This window comes from Humulus lupulus, chromosome 3 (assembly GCF_963169125.1).
Source record: "Humulus lupulus chromosome 3, drHumLupu1.1, whole genome shotgun sequence".
NCBI classification, from domain to species: domain Eukaryota; kingdom Viridiplantae; phylum Streptophyta; class Magnoliopsida; order Rosales; family Cannabaceae; genus Humulus; species Humulus lupulus.
Window position 1 is genome coordinate 248,976,872 of NC_084795.1, and position 22,295 is coordinate 248,999,166.

Sequence of the window (22,295 nt, forward strand, 5' to 3'; positions counted from 1 at the left end):
CTTCTGGGGAACTGGGCTAATCTGAGTTTTCTAGATCCTCATCCTAATGGAGGAAAGCCTTCTAGTGGGTCGTATTTCACATATTTTTTGGGTATTTAGTGCCCACCTGCTGCCAAAGCTATTTATTTGAGCTTATTCATGTGATGTCATGATTTTTCTTCTCCCTTGTCTGACTCACTCTTTGATTTCTGAATTGCAGGGACAATGGACTCATCAAAGTATTTTTCTCAGCCCTTGACTATTCCTGAGGGGTCCGAAAGGTAAAAGAAACAGCCTTGTCTCGTAGCTGATCGCGCAGGAAAGCTAAGAGGGTCCAGATCTAACCTCCAATTGTCACATCTACTGGTCCCACTCCATCAGGTTCTTTCCTGGGGGTGCTCCATTTCCTGCAACGCCAGCACGTGTGTTTCCCCTTGCTACACCGACTTGTTAGAGTTGGCGCCTCCCGCGCCTTTTTAGGCGGGTATCAGCATGGTGAGAGGATGCTAGAATCTGTAGCACTGAGCCCTCACATTCTTCGCAACTGGACATTGGAGACCATAGGCTCCTCTCTCGACTTGTCCCGCCAACAGATGGAGAACACTGTTATGGTAACCACTTTTGCTTGTCTCCTTTTCTTTTTGTTATAAGTATGTTCAAACAATTTTCTTTACTTTTCAAGCGACATTGACTGCGGTGGACCTCTATCACCAACTCGAGAGGGAGATAGAGGATCTCCAAAAGACCCGCTCGGACCTCAAGAGTGCCCTATCTGACCTTTAGAGAGCTCGCACTACACTTATTACCTTGGAGAAAGAACTCGCGAAGGCTCGCTCTGCCTGCAAGGACACCACCACAGTTGCAGAGCGAGCTCGGCAGGATGCCAATGCTTGGAGGATTCAACATAACACCATCGATGTGATACTTATGGATGAGATCGGCAAGTTCCTTTGTGAGGTTGAGGTTGCTCATAGGGGCGGCAGCGAGAAGGCTAACAACATGTTTTTTTCTCTCTGGCACTTCAACTGCAGTCTCGACTTCAATTTCATGGGCAAGCCACCAACAACGATCATCTTGACATACTGCTAGGCTCACCTAGCTGAAGAGATAGGTGAGGACGAGGTCATTGATGGCATCGCCGAGGATTCAAGGGATGCCATTGTTGTGGTCGCTGATGAGGATGCCACTAATGAGATTTCCTCGGAGCAAGGTGTTGCTGAGGGGGTCGCTCCTGGCACAGACAATGTTAGTGAGGTGGCCCCTGGCGAGGGCACCACAGGCAAGGGGAGTCCTGGTGATGTTGATCGCTCCACTAACCCTACATAGGCTTCTCATTGCTATTTTTCTTTATTTTTGTTATTATTTACATTGATCTTTGCTCTAGTCTGTATAAACATTGGCCTTAACTTGGCCCTTTTTTGATGTATATTGATGATGACTTCTCTTACTTTTTCCATCCATGCTTGATGTTGCTTCGCAAAAGTTTCAAAATTTTGCATTTTTTTTATTGTTGTTTGTTTGCATGCTTTATTCTGAATGCGCCTTGTGCCAACTTTACATGCACTATGTTTTGTCCCATACACACTTCTCATGAACTTTGCATGCCCATTGCTTTGTTCCATGTGCACGATATCCCTTATGCCCCCCAAGTGACTAGGAGAGCGGGGGAGCCTGGCCACTTGTATTGCGACTAACCCTCTAATTGACGAGGTGGCTTGCGAGGGGCCCCTCCCACACCTGTGAAGGCTCTCATGCAATTCGAGTGAACAACTTATTTTGTTCGGTCGCCTGTAGTGGCTAGCAAGGAGGGCAAGTTGCTGATGTTCTACCTGGTCGACTGAAATGGCTCTCATGTTCCCACGACCATATCTGAGATTGGGTCCCAACCCCTTAGGACCTTTGTAAAATGTCACTTTCTCATGATCGACTGGCCAGACTCAACATGTTTCTCCATTTGATATTAGACATTATAGGGGACTTAGAGAAATCAAGCTTATCCTTAGGATGTCTATTTGATTCCCATTAGGTTTGGCCTACGGGCCATTACATGGAGGTCACTAAAAAGTGACGCCTAAAAACTCAAAATAATAATATTAAGAGCGACACCTGAAGGCTGGTCTTTGATTGCAAAAGTTACGGCACCGTCCCTGTTACTGGTAGTACTTCTTGCTCTCTGTTCTAATGCCTCGGGACGGCCTAGTCATTGAGCCTCGCTAGATTGTACGTTCATGGTTGCATGACTCCCTCTACTGAGTAGGGCCCCTCCCAGTTCGGACCTAGGACCCCGACATATGGGTTCGCGTATTGAGGAACATGCGACGGAGGACGAGATTGCCAATGGAGTGTTTTCTGTCCTTGACCCGAGCATTGAAGTAGCGAGCCACGCGCAAGTTAGCTCGCTCCTACCTTTCTTCAATGAGTAGGGACTTGAAAAGCAGTGCCTCATTTTTCCCTTGATCGTAGTTCATTCTTCTATGTGACACGATGTCTACTTCAAAGGGCAGCATAGCCTCGCAACCATAGGCAAGCGCAAAGGGTATGTGGCCGATAAAATTTCGAGTTATGGTCCTATAGGACCATAGTACCTCTGAAATTTCGTCTGGTCAAGCTCATTTTTATTCCTCAAGATGCTTTTTCAAAGTATCTTTGAGGGTCTTGCTGATGGCCTCTGCTTGTCCATTCGCCTAGGGGTATGCCACTACTAAAATGATCTTCACAATTCCATGGTGAGCACAAAAGTTTGTTAAGTGTTCATTTTCTAATTGAGTTCCATTGTCAGACACAATCTTGTAACTTTCTGTAGCGAAAATGATACTTTCATGACAAATTCCAGAACCTTCTTGGAAGTGATGGTCGCTAATGGCTCTGCTTCACACCACTTAGTTAAATAGTCAACAGCGACCACTGCATACTTGACTCTGCCCCGGCCTGTAGGAAGTTAGTCAATGAAGTCAATCCCCCACACTGCAAAGGCCATGGGTTTTACAACTGCTTTGGTTCGTTCAAAGGGGTTCTCGAGATTTTGGTGAACCTTTGGCACTTTTCGCACTTTCTCTAGTACTCCATGGATTCCTCATTCATCGTAGGCCAAAAGTAACCTTGTCGGAGTATCTTCTTAGAGAGGCTCTTCCCCCTAACTTGATCGCCACAAAATCCTTTGTGAACCTCTTGCAACAAGGTTTAGGCCTCCTCCTTGGTACCACATTAAAGTAGCAGCATCAAATGTCCCCTACAGTATAGGCGATCATCCTATATGACATAGCGGGGTACATGATACTGCATCTTCCTTGCCAAGTTTTGATCCGATTGGAAGACATCATCACTTAGATATTTGACGATGGGGGTGATCCATGTTTCTTCTTCATTAACTAGCATTGAGGTGTTGTGATCACCACCGGTGGAGTCGCCAAGGGCGCGGTCGCTAGTGACATAGTCGCTGATGGCGAGGCTGCCAAAGGTGCGGTCTCCAATGGCATCGTCTGTTGTAGGGCTGATGTTGGGTGTTGCTAAGAACTCGATTGGAATGACATTAAGGGTCTCTACATCTCTCGCGCTTGCTAACTTTGCTAACGCATTTGTGTTGGAATTTTTCTCTCTAGGGAGTTGTTTGATCGCGTAGCGATCGAACTAGCCAAGCATGTCTTTGGCTTTGTTGAAGTAGGCGATCATGCGTAGTTTGTGGGCCTGGCACTCACCAAGGAATTGGTTGACCACTCGCCAAGAAATTTAGGCACTTAGCTTTCAACTCCTTGGCCATGTGCAATCCTGCTAGCAACGCCTCATACTCAGCTTCATTGTTCATTGCAGCAAAAGCAAACCTCAGTGCGCAATGGATACGGTGACCTTTTGGGGTTACTAAGAATAGGCATGCCCAATCATTGTGTTCATTTGAGGCGCCATCCACATAAACTTGCCAGAATTCTTCCCTCGGTCCTTGGTTGTCATCCATCGCCTCCGGTCACCGATTACACTCGACAACGAAGTCAACGAGGGTCTGTTCCTTTATCGTCATCCTTGGTTGATAGGCAATCTCAAACTGTCCTAACTCAATGGCCCATTTCAATAGGCAACCTGAGGCGTCAGGTCACTGCAAGACTTTTCAAATAGGTTGGTCCATCAACACCTTAATTTGATGTGCTTGGAAATACGGTCGCAGTTTTCAAGATGCCACCACCAAATAGTAAGCAAGATTCTTCATCTGGGGGCTTCGCGTCTCGGCGTCTATCAGTCACTTTCTGACATAATAGAGGGGGTGTTGTACATAACCCTCCTCTCGAACTAATTTCGCACTCAATGCATAGTCAGAGACAGATAGATACAAGTAAAAGTACTCTCCAATGATGGGTTTGGACAGTATGGGTGGTTGTGTCAAATGTTGTTTTATCACCTGAAAAGCTTGCTCACATTCCTCTGTACATTCAAATTTCTTACTTCCCCTAAGGAGGTTAAAGAATGGAATGCACTTATAAGTTGACTTTGAAATGAAGCGACAGAGGGCAGCAACCCTCCCAATCAAGATTTGTACGCCCTTATTTCATTTAGGAGACTCCATATCGATGAGGGCCTTGATCTTGTCGGGGTCTGCTTCGATTCCTCTAGAGTCTATTGTGTACCCCAGGAATTTTCTGGAAGCGAACCTGAACAAACTCGTCTGTGGGTTCAGCTTCATGCTCTACCAGCGCAGAATGGTGAAAGCCTCCTCCAGGTCAGCTACGTGTCCCCCCAGCCTTCTTGGACTGCACTAACATATCATCAACATAAACCTCCATATTCCTTCTGAATTGTTCATTGTACACCTTGTTGACTAGCCGCTTGTAGGTGGCTCTGGCATTCTTTAAGACGGCATGACCCTGTAGCAATACAGGCCCATGTTTTTCATGAACGACATGTGTTCTTGATCTATGGGATGCATCGCTATCTTATTATATCTAGAGTAGGCGTCCATGAATGATGGCAACTCGTGTCCGGAGGTGGCATCAACAAGTTGGCCAATCTAAGGGAGTGGAAAGCAATCCTTGAGGCACGCTTTGTTGGGGTCACTAAAGTCAATACACACTCTCCAGGTATTGCTCGGTTTATGTACAAGCACTAGGTTAGCGACCCATAGGGGATAGAAGCCTCTTGGATGAAACCATTCTCTTCAAATTTCATTACTTCTGCTTTTAGCGCTTCACACCTCTAAGTCTCTAGGTAACTTCGCTTCTGACAAACTGGAGGTGCCTTCAGGTCTATGTTCAAAATATAGCTTATGAGCGATGGATTTATGCCTACCATGTCAATGTGGGACCACACAAAGATGTTTTGGTTTTCTCGCAAGAAATTGATTAATATGGTATTCACGTCGCTACTCAGGTTTTTCTCAACCTTCACCTTCCTTGTGGGGTTGCCATCCTTCAACTATACTTCTTCGAGCTCTTCAACCGATCCAACCAATCTCTCTTCTCCCCGCCTTGCCTCCCACGACACATATTTTCGTGGCCTCGCCTATCAGGGCCTCACCATTCTCGGCCTCACCCATTGGATCTTGACCTATCAAACTTGTCACTGTCATCACGGTAGTCTTCTCTTTGAATAACTCCTTTATACAATTAACTCCTTGGTTTTCAAAGATCATGTTGGCTCAAACAACGCTTCCCTTTCTAGCTTTGCTGATTGAAGCATTGTAACATTCATGCGCCTCTCACTGGTTTCCTCTTACTCAGCTGATACCTTCGACTGTGGGGAACTTAATGGTGAGGTGTCAAATGGACATTATGGTTTGTAGATCTATGAGTACAAGACGTCCTAGCATGATGTTGTACATAAACGGGCAGTCGATGACCAAGAACATTGCCATTTAAGTTTCTCTCCGAGGGGGATTGCCTAGAATCATCGGGAGCTTGATGGATCCCATAGGCGCCAAGCCCTCGCCAGTTAACCCATATATCGTGGTTGAGCACAGCGTGAGGTCATGAACGGACAATTTTATTTTATCCAAGTATGACTTGTACAGGATATTGACGGAGCTATCGTTGTCAACTAGAACTCTTAACACATTTTAGGTTGTCAATTTTAGTTGCAATGACCATGGGGTCGTTGTGTGAGTAGTGAACATATCTTGAGTCTTCGTTGGTGATGGAAATGTCTTAGTCTTCCATTCATGAGACCTTGCTTGGACTTTCTTCGTTCGTCATCATTTCGTTTGTCTGATGTCGTAGCTCGCGTGCATACCTATCCCAGCACTTGTTACTGTCCCCCGCGAGATGAGTTCCTCCACATATCGTGACGATAGTAGCTATGAATTCTAGTACATTGCCTACGTGGGCTAGCGATGCGAAGAAAATCTTGCATATCCCTTCACAAAGACACTAGGAGAGACAAATTTTCTAAAGCATATAGAGGGAATGGGTTTGAAAGAAATGACGCATTAGTTTTAAAAGTGCAAGTGGGAGTTTGTTGGCTTTTATGCTCTTATAAAACCACATTTCTTATGTAATTAATTCATTATCAATAAATTAGTAGAAATTATTTTGTTCAATCAAATTGCATTGTTTACATGTTTTATTACATGAATAATTATTATTAATACAAACGTTTATAAAATCATGAACATATGTATAGTTACAATTATAGTGACTCAGTCACAGTGGATTATAATTGTAATTATATGTTCAAAAGCATTTTTTCCTAAGATTAAATCAGTACAGTGGATTTTTACTAATTTGGTAATCTACAATATGATGTATTTACACATTCGGGGTGTGATGTCTTATCCAAGGCATTGAAAAAGTAGATAAGATCGGATGTATTTTGTTACATTAGACTGGACCGATATTGATTATTGATAAGATAAGTAAGTATCGCTATTATCTAATCTACTCATATAACAATGTTGATCATAGGTCAATTCAATCTTAATTCTGAGTGATTAATATTCTGCTAATTGTATTATTCAAATCTTTTGATTTGTTCATTACCAGCTTACCCTACGGACTAGCTCACACTTACTTATGGGAGATTTGGTAGTTGTTGGGGTTTTATGCCCTAATTAAAACTTAAATTCTTTGTAATCTCATTTTATTATCAATAAAAGAATAGAAATCATTTTTTGACTTGGTCAATCACTTTGCTCACATGTTTTATTTTCATGATTATTTGTTTAATATAAACTTCTATTAAATCCCGAGCATATAGCTAATCTTATTTATAGTGATGTAATCACAGTGGAATATAAATATGATTATATGTTCAAAATAAGTTAGTCCTAAGATTAGTCAGTGCACAGGATTTACATTGACTTGCCAATCTACGATATGATCTACTTGCACATTGTAGTGTTATGTTCTTTCCAGAACATTAGCAAAGTAGATAAGATCAGATGTATTTGTTACATCGGACTGGACCGATCTTGACAGTTGATAAGATAAGTAAACATACCGTTATTATCTATTCTAGTCATATCATATAGTTGACCATAGGTCAATTCAATCTCAATTCTGAGTGGTTAGTATTCTAACTGATTGTATTATTTAAGTTCTTTGACTTGTTCGTTACAGGCTTACGCTACGGACTAGCCCATACTTACATCTTGGGAACTCGGTAGTATAATTGAGTGGGAGTGTTAATCATAGATATGAACATCTATAGCTTCTGATGAAGAAGTGAAATGGTGGTTTCCTTTTAGTTTGGTTCAAGGTGTTAAATGATAGAGATCTCATTTCAATAATTAAATTAGTTTACTGAAATATCATTTACAAGGAACTAAGTGTTTTAAGGATAAAATACAATGAGGTGTAAAACGGTATTTTAGTCCTATATCATTGTAGACCGTCTATAGAGGATTGAGTGACAATTATGGTTGTAACAATGGATAATTAATAGCGTATCTATATTTGTTATAGAGCGTTTTATGAATTCAAGAGTGCAAGTCCGAGTCTATAGTGGAGTCACGAGGAATTAATAAGTTAGTAAATTTATTTGTTAGATTTATCACAACTTATTGGAGCTTTATTTCATAGGCCCATGGTCCCCAATGTACCTTGGATAAAATCATCTAGATAGTCTCAACTAATTGATTTAATTATTAATTAGAATTATCAAAGTTGACCAAGTCAATTTCGGATAGTTTCACAGAGTTATGTATTATTGAGAAGAATAGAGAAATTAGGGCAGATTTATTAATTAAGATAAATTGATATATAAATTAATAAATAAGTTTAAATCAAGGTTCAAATTATAAATAATTAATTTGATAAAGGATTTAAATAATTATTTAATTAATTAAATCAATAGAAAATAATACATGCATTAATTTTAAGTCCAATGGGCTTATAATCAAATGGGAAATTTCACAGGCCTAAAGCCCATGATAATTTCGACCTAGGGCTTCCAATTGGCTATTATTTTATGAGAAATTGGTGAAAATAGCCTCTTATTTTAAGTGGTTTTGCACTTTGGCCTACTTTTGATAATTTTTTGCAAAATGGCATTTGTCTAAAATTCGACCAGTTGTCTAAATTTTTCGACCAGCTGTCTAAATTTTTCGACTACCTGTCTAATTTTTCGACTAGCTGTCTAAATTATGAGAGGTCATTTTGCAAAGAATTATTAAAACTAGGCTAGAGTGCAAAATGACTTTAAAAAATAGGTCATTTTGCCAAGAAGCCCTTATTTTATTGATTTTTTTAATTAAATTAAATGGCCTAATTGAGTCTATAAAAAGAGTGCTTAAAGAGAAGTTAGAAGTTCAGATTTCAGAGACAACAGATAAGTTTAATCACCGGTTTTCTAATAGTTTTAGATTCTCTCTAAACACAAGTCCTTTTCTAAGCCTCTTTGTTAGTTTCTCTTCTTCTCTCTATATCTATCTCATGTGTTGAGAATTGCCCACATTAGTCTAGGTGATTCTAAGGATACATTGGAAGACTGTGAAGAAATTAGAAGAACGATTCAGTTTCTTGATAATACTCTGCGACAGAAAGGATACAAGAGTTAGAGAAACTGAAGGAATGATTCTTTCATTACGCTGCATATACTGTAAGTATTCTTATCTTTGCTTCTCTTTGAATTCAATTTTAGAAACATGTTCTAGGTTATCTCATATTAATTTGTTTAATATTATATCTACATGAAAATAAATAAAGATCATGTATAAAGTTTCCTAACAGTAGTATGATTGAGTGGGAGTATTTATCATAGATATGAAATCTGTGGTTTCTGTTTAAGAAGTGAAAGGATGATTTCCTTATAACTTGATTCAAGTGTTAAATGATAGAGTACTCACTTATGTAATTAAATTTACAGAAATATCATTTACAAGGAACTTAGTGGGAGTTAAGGATAAAATACCAATTGGGGATAAAACGATAATTTGCACCACTTATCAAAATGAACCTAGTAGTCTCATTAGTAGATCATCTATAGAGGATTGAATAATTGTTATGGTTATAACAATGGATTACGTATTTACATTTGGTGTAATACGCTCTATGAATTCAAGAGTGCGATTCTGAGTCTATAGTGGAGTCACGAGGAATTAATAAGGTAGTGAGATTATTTGTTATAAATAAACTCACGATAACTTATTGGAGCTCGAGTTCATGGATCCATGGTCCCCATGTCAACTCTTATCAAAATGAACCTAGTAGTCTTGAATAATTAATTTAATTATTAATTATAAAAATATCATATTGACTAGTTCAATGGAAATAAATAATGTTAAATTATTTATAGATATTTTGTGAAAAAAGAAATAGAAGAAACTTTGAGGATTTCATTGCAAAGTCTCAAAAAGAGAGTATTATAGCCAATTGGACAATTTTGTTAATGTTGATAGATTGGTATTAATATTAAAAAAATGAATTAAATGAAGGTCAAAATTATAATTTGTTAATTTTGACAAGTATGTAATTAATTATAATTATTAAATAATTAAAATAAAATGAGTAACTAAAACCTGTTTTATATGCTAGCTAATTGCTTATATATACTAGTGTTATAGAATGCATTAAGTGAGATGAATTTGACAAGGTGAAAATTCACTCCTAATATTCTATACCTAGCCGCCCACTCTCTCTAAGTTTTCTCTCTTGGAATTCTCTTCTCATGTGTTCAGACTTTCCCACACAAACACTAGGTTGTTTTAGAGAAAGACTTGGAAGACTGTGGTCTTGTTTCAAAGCGGTTTGGATTCCTTGCAATACCTAGCATTCAACAAGGACAAAAGGTTAGGGAATCCAAAGAGCATAGTCATTGTTCCACTACACATCTCGTAAGTACTCTAATGGTTCTATTATTGTATTTACGAATCTTTGTATGAAAATCACTTCTATGCATGTATTTATGTTTTCTATTGTATGTTATTTTGTGCTATAGGGAGCATGCATATAGACTTATATAAATGAGATCCTTCTTGGTCGCCATGAAGATATCTTCACGCATCCGGGCCAAGGCAGTGTAGTTGGTGATGCGCTGCTTGTATGCAAGCTATCTTCCATCGTGCTTTGGCCTCTTGTAGTCTTGCCCTTGCTTGTGGGATACTTGGTGACTACTCACTCTCTTCCCGTTACCATTTTTCTCGCTACCTTTCCGGTCCTCGCCACTCCTTCGACCATGGTTGTGAGTCTTCACCGAGTCCGCATTCTTTGCAGACTCTTCTAGCTTGATGAACTTATCTGCGCAATCCAAGAAATCACACATCAAACTAGCTGCCTTCTTTGCCAAGTTGTTCCACAGAGGGCTCTGACTTTGATGCCGGACATGATCGCCATTAGCTGCCCCTCGTCGCCAACTATCTTGGCGTGAGAAGCTTCCTCTTAGAACCTCATAATGTAGTCCTTCAAATTCTCCTTCTTGCCCTGCTTGAGGTTGGCGAAGTGGTTAGCTTCGCTAGGATGGACGCATGCAACATAGAATTGCTTGTAGAGGTGTTGAGTGAGTTGCTCCGAAGAGACAATGGATTTGGGATAATACTTCCCAAACCATTACTTCGCTGCTCCAACCAACTTGGCTAGGAAAACTTTGCATCGTGTGTTATCCGATACCTTGTGAATCTTCATCTAAATCTTGAAGTTATTGATGTGCTCCAAAGGATCACCTTTGCCATCGTAGGGCGCCATCAGCAGCATCCTAAATTTATTAGGTAGCTGTGCATCGATGATGGCCCGAGAGAAGGGTCTTGCCTTTCTTGGATTTAAAATGGGCTCGCCATTCTAGGTCTCTCCCATCTCAATAATTTCCCTTTTCAGTTCCTCAATTTGGGCAAGAACCTGGTCGTTGGAGACTAGGACCTCTTGACCATTGGCGACTTGGACCCCTTGAGCATTGGCGACAGGGGTCGCCCATGGTGGTCTCCCTGCTCTTTCCTTCAAGTGTTCAGATTATCACGCAAGTCACCTTGGCTCTCCATGTCCTGACCTTGGGTACCACCTCGCCGCTCGTTAAGGTGTTCGCTCAAGTTAAGCTCATTCCTTGGTCTTACTCTTTCTCCAAGATGTGTAAAGATACTACTGGTGTGAGCACTATTGGCGTCTTCCCCTCTCCTATGTGGTTGGATATAAAGTGAGCATCTAACTAAACCTTCACCATGACCCCGAGACTGGGGCAGTCGTAGTCCTCCCTGGTTTGGAGGTCGAGGAGGTCGTCCTGCCCGAGACTGGGATCCTTTGGGATTGGTGATGCTTTTGGAGTGACGATCGATTGATTGCTCACTCCTTCTCCATCCAAGGCATGGAGCTGCCCTGACAAAACTTAGCGACGCCTTACTACCATGAATACTGCTATCTCGAAGGCGAGGGTCGCCTCTCGTTGGCGTTGCTCCATGTCCCATTGCTAGGCATCAATCTCAGCTACAGTGGTGACGTTCATGGCGCACATCTATGGCATTTCTTCTCTCAAGGTGGCAACATGTTCCTATGTTGCCTCAGGCTGTTGGGTGATGTGGTTGGCATTGCCTTCATTCAGGTTCTCATGAGGGTCCTCCTCGACGTTCCTCAGAGGAGGATTTAGTAGGACCACAAGGCCATTCTCTTTGACTGGACCACGCCTAGTTGCCTTGACCATCAAGGGGGTGGGCCACCTTGGGTAGTAGGGGAGGAGATCACGCTCTCAATGAAAGCACCAAAATGTGGACTTGTTTTTTTGTCAACTTGCACAGAGCAATAAATGAAGAGTTGTTTGGTGTCTAATACCTCAGAGCGGATCTTAACAATGAACAGTGAGCCAAGGAAAAGAGAAATAAATACAGTAATAAATGAATGAGACAAATATTTATAGTGCTTCGGCCCAAAAACGATGACCTACGTCCACTTTAGTCAGTATTATTTTATGAACTTTGAAATCTCAAGAATAAGCTGAGTTTGATCCTGCTTTAGGGGCAATTACAGTAATGGAGAGTGGGAGCTATCTCCAATAATGAACAGTTACTGACTTGTTTTTCGACCTCTCGATTGTTCCTCCCTTTTTACATTTTGCTTCGCAATATTTATAGCCGCATAGATGGGAAGGGCTGACGGTGGCAACTTATTTTCTGATCAGGCTTAATTTTGGTACATTTGGATGGAGACATATTTGTGTCTCACCAAAAATGGTAATCCGACGTGTCCTTTTCATTTAATGGTTCAAGGGTCACTCTGGTGTGGAAGAAGAATCGGGTGGCAAGGACCACCGAAGAGCGGCGAGGACCCTTGGCGACCACGATTGGGAACAAGCGACTGGAGATCGACAACTGGCAAGGACCTCAGGGACCAGCTACGGATGATGGTGAGTTTAGCTGACCATTGTGATGTGTGTTGTTCTGACTTATGCGTTTGGCTAGGCGATTGGCTAGGACCCTTTTCTTCTTACGATTAGTGTTGGCGTGGCCATCAAGGGATCATTTGGCTTCACGCGATGGTTGAAGTAGGTCGGCTCTGGCGAGTCATACCTCTTCTTGAGTATGAGAGAGTGGCAAGAGCCACTCCTCATGGCAGCTGGTGGTGAGTGTTGTGCCCTGACACTTTGTCTTGATATGTCATCGCTTCGCGAGCCACCAAGTGGAAGTGCCGAATTTTGGGTATAACAAGTAACAAACATTATAAAAACATTGGGAAATTCTATAGTAGTAGTGCCTGTTTAGACCCTACTGTTAGGGGCATTTTTGTTTTCGGTATGTACAGAAATTACAACCCAAATTTTTTATATGATGATGTATATTGTAGTTATAGTAGGCACCTCGCCAGTTTTCAAAAAATTCTAAATACTTTACGATACCGAAAATCAGAGTTCAAAATGGTTAGTTGCAAGCATATAAAAAATCACGGGTGCAATTGACTATTTGAATCTTGTTTTGGGCATCATAAATTATTTTGGAATTTCCCAAAATCTGTGGGATGCCTACTATAAGTACATTGTACACCGTCATATAAAAAAATTTAGGTTATAATCTACCGATAAGGGCTAAACTGGCAAATTTATTATAGAATTTCCCTAAATACATTATATGTTAGTGATGTGTGTACAAAGAGTGTGAATATGTAACTGCATAAGAAAGTAGAATAACATCTCTCTTCTATCAAGAATGTTTAACCCAAAGTTGGACATTATGATGTGGAATATCAAAATGACACATGGCAGCAATAGGTATTAAATTTGCCTATGGTGGTCGAGTAGTTTGTGCTGGTCGATTGTACTTAACCAAAGGAGAAGAAGCTACCCACCTCATAATCAAATAAGAGATTAAAAGTCCCTGCTCAAAGATTGTTGGTTTATAGTAGGACCTAATCAAGTACACCTAGATCATATAAGCTGCTCGAAAGAAGATCTGGTCAAGGGACAGCTTACTCGGCCAGAATGACTCAAATCTTATGGGATACTTATGTAACTATTATTTTAATGTAATTTTACTCTTTTATTATATATTCAGTTGTAACAAACCCACATTATGCGTGTGGGGCCCATTCCATGTTTGTAAGACCCATGGCCTACTAACGGATTCTAGAAATAGAGATATCTCACACACATTATTTCTTAGACGCATTTTACATACAAAATCTCTATCGAATTGTATTATTTCTTAGGCTTAGGAAACTCAGTTGAATCTTGTTCTTCTGGTCTTAAGTGTAAGACCTTCTTAATTAATAAAAGTGCAAGTGGATGTAGGTCATTACCAACTCTTGGTGCTAAACCACTATAAATTCTTATGTGTCGTTTGCTTGAATTCAACTCTTTTTTATTCTTAATTGTCGTTCTATTTGACTCAGTGTTATTGACCAAAATGCTGAAGCATTTTGGTGTTTTTGTTAAGAGCTGAACTCAAGAAAGTAATTCTTTGACAATTTGAAAACAATGGCTATTGCCACAAAAAGCCAGGGCCAGAAACCCCAAGGGGGAAACCAAACTACTGGGCCACATAACTGCCCCTCAAGCAATTAGTTCCCTTCTCTGCATCCTGGCCAATAGACTCCTATGATTGGGAATCTACGCTGGGTCATGATGAGCCCCATGTGATTTGGGTTAAGATCTAAACCCCAACATTGAACAGCTGAAAGAAGTCGTGGGACAAATGCAGGAGCAGTTTGTTTCCATGCATGAATATCAGGCAGCAGCCCAGGAGGCTTTATCTGAAGCCATGAACAGGCAGAGACAAGACTTTCAGTCTTGGATGGACCAACGGCAGTGAGCCCTTGAAGCTTAGCAGGAAAAAGTTAATCATTGTAATGCTGAAATATCAAGATTGTTGGAAGTTGTCTTAGAGCAAACTCAGTTCAATGAAGAGAGTTGATATCATAGCCATAAAGAGATCCAGAAGAACCACTGGACTGAGTTGTAGACCCGCTGTGCTAAAGCAGGTGTAATCCATTGATAACGAGTTCAAAAATATTCGAGAGAAGATTTTGCTAAGACTTTCTTCGAGAAGAAGAAAGCATTCATCAACCTTTGAAGGGAGCTCAAGAGCATTGGTGTCTCATCAAGAAACTGGATTTGTTGAAGGGTGTACAAAAGCTTGCGACCTAAGTATAGATGGAGTCTATCTATGTATAAGTCAATTGTGATTTTGTACTTTATGATAACTTACTAATCAGTTTCATCTTTGGATTTGGCCCCGTGTATTAGGTTTTTCAAACCACGTAAAAAATCTATTGATTTAATTTTTTGTACTCGTTATTAATTCAGTTATAATCAATTCAGACAACTGACTTAATTGTTAGATCATTTTTGGATTTTGTCAAAATAACTTAATAACTATTCCACAATCTATTAAGTTGTTTAATTTAGTCACTTGGTAAACATGAAAAATGAAAAATGAAAAATGAAAAATGAAAAATGAAAAATGAAAAACAAAAAACTTATATAAGTAACATTTAAACTCGCAGTTAATTCAATTGAAGTTAAATAAGTTTCTTTAGTTTAATATATAAATACACCAGGTGAAATCAACATACAATGCATGTTTATTTAGAAAATATATTAATTTATTTTTTATTATATTTTTTTAATTGTCATATAAATTTTAAATAATAAAAAATGTCATATATTGAAAAAAATAACATAAACATATTAAAAAAAAGAAATTTAAACACAAAACATTGCCTATAATTTAAAAAATAAATAATATGATAACTTTTTAAATTACAAACTGTCCTATTATTACAACCCATAAACTTGATGGAAAAAATTATCTACAATGGGCCCAATCAGTCAAACTTGTCATCTGTGGACGTGGGAAACTTGGGTACATCAGTGGTGATCTCCCTGCACCATCTCCAACTGACACCACACACAAAGTATGGCAAGCTAAAAATTCTATAGTTCTTGCGTGGCTAATTAACTCTATGGAACCAAAAATTAGCCACAAATATTTATTCTTTAAGACTGCTAAAGAGGTATGGGATGTTGCTCAGAAGATGTACTCCGATCTTCGCAACGCTTCTCAAATTTTTGAAATCCACACCAAGCTCAAAGAGATCAAGCAAGGTAATCAAACTTTTACTCAATATTTCTCGGACTTACAAGACCTGTGGCAGAAACTTGATTTGTATCTGGATACTACACCGCTGTGTGCGAACCGTACCACTATCCAAAGACAACAATTGGAAAAAGAACGAGTTTTTGAATCGCTTACCGAATTAAACAATAATCTAGATGAAGTAAGAAGTTGTTTGGTTAGTCTTTCTCCATTCCCTAACACTAAAGAAGCATTCTCTAACGTAAGATGTGAAGAAGCACATCATTGCGTCATGCTCACTACTCTTGATGTGCAGCCCATCGACAACTCTGCTCTTGTCTCAAAGCCAGGACCACCACCATCTGGCATATCCAATCTTGATCCTCGGCCTAATCGTAAGGGCGACTAACCTTGGTGTGATCATTGTCAGCGTCATGGTCACACTCGATCCAGTTGTTGGGAAATTCATGGAAAACCACCAAACTGGACTCCTCATCGCCAGAATGACAAAAAGGTCTACCAAACTCAGACTGAGAGTAGCACTAATCAGAGTAGTACTGCTGCCCCTTCATTTATTAAGGAACAACTCAAACATTTATATACATTCCTCAGTCAATCTCTATGAAACCCAAGTCTAATCCTGAGTCTCATAGTGCCTCAATTGCACATTCTGGTAATTTCTCTTCCGCTTTCCAAACACCATAGATTATCGATTCAGGCGCAATTGATCACATGGCAGGTTTACCTCATTTGTTTGATTCTTACTGTCCATTCTCTACTACATATAGTGTCAAAATTACAGATGATTCTTACTCACCTATTGCAAGAATTGGCACCATTTAATTATCTGTTGATTTAATTCTTAAATTAGTACTCTCTGTCCCTTCATTGAAATGCAATTTAATATCTATTCATAAATTAACATTTGATAATTGTTGTCTTACTAAATTTGAGTCCAACTCTTGTCAATTTCAGGATCTATCATCGAGGAGGATGATTGGTAGTGCTAGGATTCGTGACAGACTTTATTTATTTCAACATCCAATAAAAGAGCAACCTTCCTTGCAGTGTTTGACATCAAGTTCTATTTTTGTTTCTGATTCGAATTCTCAAACTGTTATGTTATGGCATTGTCGACTTGGGCATCAAAATTTTTTATATTTAAAACATTTGTTTCCTTCTTTGTTTATTAATAAAAAGGTTGCTAATTTTCAATGTGATATTTGCCAATTTGCTAAACATACTCGTGCTTCATTCCCTCAAAAATGTATACACCATCTAGCCATTTCTCTCTTGTTTACAGTGACTTATGAGGACCCTCAAAGGTCACTACTTCTTATGGTAAGTGTTGGTTTGTTACATTCATTAATGATCACACATGAGTCACTTGGGTCTATCTACTTAAGCATAAATCTGAAACTTGTCAGGTCTTCCAAAACTTCCACAAAATGATCCAAACAATGTTTAGAACATCTATTCAAATACTTCGTACCGAAAATGGTACTGAATACTTCAATACCACCCTCGGTCCCTATCTTCTCCATAATGGAGTTATTCATCAAAGCTCGTATGTGGATACTCCACAACAGAATGGGGGTAGCCGAGAGAAAAAATCATCATCTCTTAAAAGTAATCCGTGCTCTCATGTTCAAAATGCATGTTCCACAATATCTTTGGGGTAATGTTGTTCTTACGACTGCTTATCTTATTAATCGCCTTCCCAGTCTGCCTCTCTAGTTCAAGACACCATGTTCTGTTATTCAGTCGCTCTATCCACAAATTTCTACAAATACTCTGCCAGTCAAAGTATTTGGTTGCACAGCTTTTGTACATGTTCACTCCCAACACCGGAATAAACTTGATCCCAGAGCCATAAAAACAACTTTCATGGGTTATTCTCCTACCCAAAAAGGTTATCGCTGCTACTGTCCACTCACCAAGAAATCATATATCTCAAGTGATGTAACTTTCTTTGGAAATTCTCCGTACTTCACTCCCACCTCGCTTCAGGGAGAGAATAGTCATCACGAGCAAGAAGCTCGGTGGTCATGGGGTTTAGAAGTACACCTTGACACTCCATTCCCTTCATAACCAGAAAATCCTCCATCTTTTTCTCCTGAAACAGAAATTGATGCTCATGTTGGGAACAGTTCCTAGTGCGCAACGGAAATTGCGGTAATGGTAGTATTGTATACAATAATTTTTTTTTCATATAAAAAACTTTATATGAGGATCATTTAATATGCAATATGCTAATCGATATATATAATTTGTATATGTAAAAAATAATACGAAATGATTTATCTCTTGTAGCCAATTAAGAGTCATTGAATCTTTTCGTATATATTTCAATCTTCCTATCCTCGCTAGAGTACTCACACCTAGATCTTCCAAGAAGTTCTCTACACCTCAAGATGTGGGTGGGCACATAGAGAACAAGAATCAATTTTGTAAATCAAAAGTATTCTCAACACATGAGTCTCTTGATTATAGGCTAGAGAGGAATGTTTTTCTTTTGTGTGTAAAAGATGATAGTTTTTCTTCTCTGTAAAAACTTGTTGTTTCTATTTTCTATCATATAGAATATATAGACATTATTATCATAATAATAATAATAATAATAAAATTTCTCATCTTTAATAATAATAATAATAATAATGATTAAAGACAAAGTCTTACATTCCATTTAAAATCTCTTTTCAAAATGTTTTATTAATTAATTAAATAAAATAAAAAACCAATAATTGATCACCATCAGTAGTGCTACATGCATAGAGCAGTCCAAGCCCTATGCGTGTGGCACTATCCCTAAAATATGGGATTTGATTTTTCATGTGTTTTTATTTTAATTAATTAATAATTAGGAATTCAAATAAGGTATCATCTTTTTAAGGAAAAGATAACAACTTGAATTTCTATTATCATGTTTTTATTAATTAAATAAATATAATAATCAAAACCAATTTTGACTATCCATATTTATCCTTTCACACTTAAATAAAATAATAGATTAAAATCAATTTCTTTTATTTCTACACAATTTCAAAAACTTTACAAATGCAATAATAAATTGTGCAATTTCAATTATCACATAATTACACATTTATCCTGAAGAATAAATATTCTCTCAAATAGCACATTCACAGTTTGACCCTTGTATCAACTCTTACATTTATTAGTGTTGATAGAGCCGCCCCGGGGACCTATGGAGCAATAGTTCCAAGCTCCAATAAACAAAAGATTATTAACCAAAACTCTTTGATTCAATAATCATATTTATTAAGCTCATGATTATTTTACTATAGATATGAGATTGTACTCTTGAGAATTAAAGACATATATTTACTGAGTACTTTAATGTAACCATAAAGTGTCCATTGATATAATCATCTATTGATTATTCATAATTAAGTGGGAATAAAATTACTGTTTTACCCTTTTAATTATATCTTGATTCCTAGTGTACCATTGACTTTACTAGTGAAGGTTAATTCATCTTATTATGAATTTGACGACAATAACTTTTTCAGTTCCAAAAGACAACCCAATAGGGAACCATCATTCAATCTATAAGAAGGTATAGATTTCATATCTGTTAAGCTATGTCCCCAGCCATATACATCATTGAGTCCCCAAAACAATAGTTCTTAGCCTGATCATTCTGACAAACTGTAACGGATGAATCAAAGGATCAAATGACATATATAGAAGTTCATAGTAACTTCAGGATTAAGATCAATTTGTATATGATCATCAGTTGATGTGTTTTATAATACTACGAAATGGTATTTAAACAAGTATTATTAAATCACATCTGATCCAGTTCTACATACTCTCAACATGCAAAGTACCTCTACCAAAGTGTCCTACTACAGTAGTAACCCGGATCTAGGTCACATGTATTCATAATACTAGTGGACCGTACTAGCAGTAATTAATCTAAAGATTCCATAACTTTATTTTACTGTGAACTATTTAAGTTCATTATTCTCGATCCTTCCATTCCAATATGAAATTGAGACCACATAGATGAACTTGGGAATTTTCTGATATTTACTTAATATTATTAACAATGATATAATACATAAGCTACATATATATATAATAATTCAATTCATTCATTTATTTCATTAAAACCATTGTCAACTACAATAGCTTTAAGGGCACAATTCCCAACAGATCACTCCTCTAAACACCCATCTTCTAAGGAAATCTTGGAGACAGAAAGGCTTCCTCCTCAAGATCAAAACATGCAGAAGGAAATTTGGGTGTATTCTAGAAGAAATAAACAAGTTACGAATCATCATCACGGTCAAGATCCCGATCCGATGATAGAACCAATTCCCTCAAATGATCCAGGTGCTTTCCCCTCAAACAGTCAGTTAGATCTAGACATTCCTATTGCATTAAGAAAGGGAACTAGATCTTGCACTCAACACCATATTTCAAAATTCATTTCTTATTCAAAATTATCATCTCCATTTAAAGCTTTTACCTCTATTCTATCAGATGTTGTGATTCCCAGGAACATCAACGAAGCACTTGAGACTCCTCAATGGAAGACAGCAGTTCTCGAAGAGATAAAAGCACTTGAGTAGAATGGAACTTAGAGTTTGGTAGAGTCACCACTAGACAAGAAGATAATAGGGTGCAAATGGGTGTTTACAGTCAAGTACAATGCAAATGGGTCTATTGAGAGGTACAAAGCTTGGTTAGTTGCCAAAGGTTTTACTCAAACTTATGGAATCGACTACACTGAGACATTCGTTCTGGTTGCCAAAATCAATACTATTAAAGTAATGCTCTCATTAGCAGTTAACTTGGATTTGGAGTTGCATCAACTTGATGTAAAAAATGCATTCTTGAATGGTGAACTGGAAGAAGAAGTTTACATGAGTCAGCCTCCGGGCTTTGAAGAATCTCCCAATACAACCAAAGTCTGCAAGCTAAAGAAATCTCTCTACGGTCTAAAATAATATCCTCGAGCATGGTTCAATCGCTTTCTGAAAGTAGTCAAGGGGCTTGAATACATGCAAGGTCAGACTAACCATACTCTCTTCATCAAACACTCAGGAAAAGGGGAAATGTCAGTACTTATCGTGTATGGCGATGACATAATTGTCACTGGAAACCATACTGAAGAGATTTTTCTGATCAAAGAAATGTTTGCAAAGGAGTTCGAAGTCAAGGATCTTGGTACGCCCAGGTATTTTCTGGGAATGGAATTTGCTAGAAGCAAAAAAGGGATTCTTGTGTTCCAAAGAAAATACACTCTTGGTCTCTTAAAAGAAACAGGAATGCTCGGTAGCAAGCCCAGCACGACTCCAATCGAGCTCGGAGACAAGAGGAAAATGTTTCGAGGAAATTCAGTTGACAAAGGGAGGTACCAACAGCTAGTAGGGAAGCTTATCTACCTCTCACATACTAGACCTGAAATTGCCTTTGCGGTAAGTCTGGTCAGTCAATATATTATGATCCATGTCAAGGACATCTCAATGTTGTACATAGAATTCTGAGGTATCTCAAGCAAACACCAGGAAAATGTCTTTTCTTCATAAAGACAATCGAGAGGAAGGTTGAAGTGTTCATAGATGCAGACTGGGTTGGGTCAGTTGATGATAGAAAATCTACATCTGGGTATTGTACTCTTGTACGGGGTAATGTGGTAACATGGCGAAGTAAAAAGTAAACAGTGGTTGCAAGAAACAGTGCAAAAGCAGAATATAGAGCCATGGCCCATGGAGTGTGCGAAGGAATATGGATTAAACGCTTACTAGAGGAGTTGAAGATTGAGTATGAAGCCCTTATTCAGCTTTACTGTGATAATCAGTCTACCACCAGTATTGCACATAATCCTATACATCATGAGCGAACTAAACATGTAGAAGTGGATAGTCACTTCATTAAAGAGAAGATCAATAGAGGAATTATCAGCATTAGATATGTCCATACATATCAACACCTAGCTGACATTCTCACAAAGGGGTTAATTGAGTGGGTGTTTGATTTCCTAGTAAACAAGCTTGGACTCATCAATATCTATAGTCCAGCTTGAGGGGGAGTGTTGACATAGAGGAAATCGAATCTCATTGATTCAGTTTCTTGATTTTATGTTATTCCCTGTTTTATAGGGATCTCTTTATTCTGTATTAAATAGGTTGATTTTGTAAATACCCTAGATAATATCGTTTCTAGGTTGTATATAATACACACAAAAAAAAAAAAATTATTTTTCTCCATCGTGTTTGTATGCCCCTACTAAAGAAAATTCATTTAAATATATAGAACTTTTCTTATGTGAGGGCATCACTTTGCTCTCATTTATGGGGGTATTTTATTTTACTATTGATTGGTTGAATGGTGAAAATACATGTGCTTAGAATGTGGTGTGATGCAGGTTAGTTTTTCTTTTACT

At 38.5% G+C, this 22,295-nt stretch overlaps 1 protein-coding gene across 1 annotated transcript; it reads left to right on the forward strand.

Moving 5' to 3' along the window:
* Positions 1 to 20,964: 20,964 nt before the first annotated feature.
* On the forward strand, positions 20,965 to 21,569 carry LOC133825542 (uncharacterized mitochondrial protein AtMg00810-like). Its single transcript, XM_062258471.1, has 2 exons — positions 20,965 to 21,327; positions 21,441 to 21,569. Exons 1-2 carry the CDS (start codon positions 20,965 to 20,967, stop codon positions 21,567 to 21,569), a joined length of 492 nt encoding a protein of 163 aa, XP_062114455.1.
* The last annotated feature ends 726 nt before the right edge of the window (positions 21,570 to 22,295 follow it).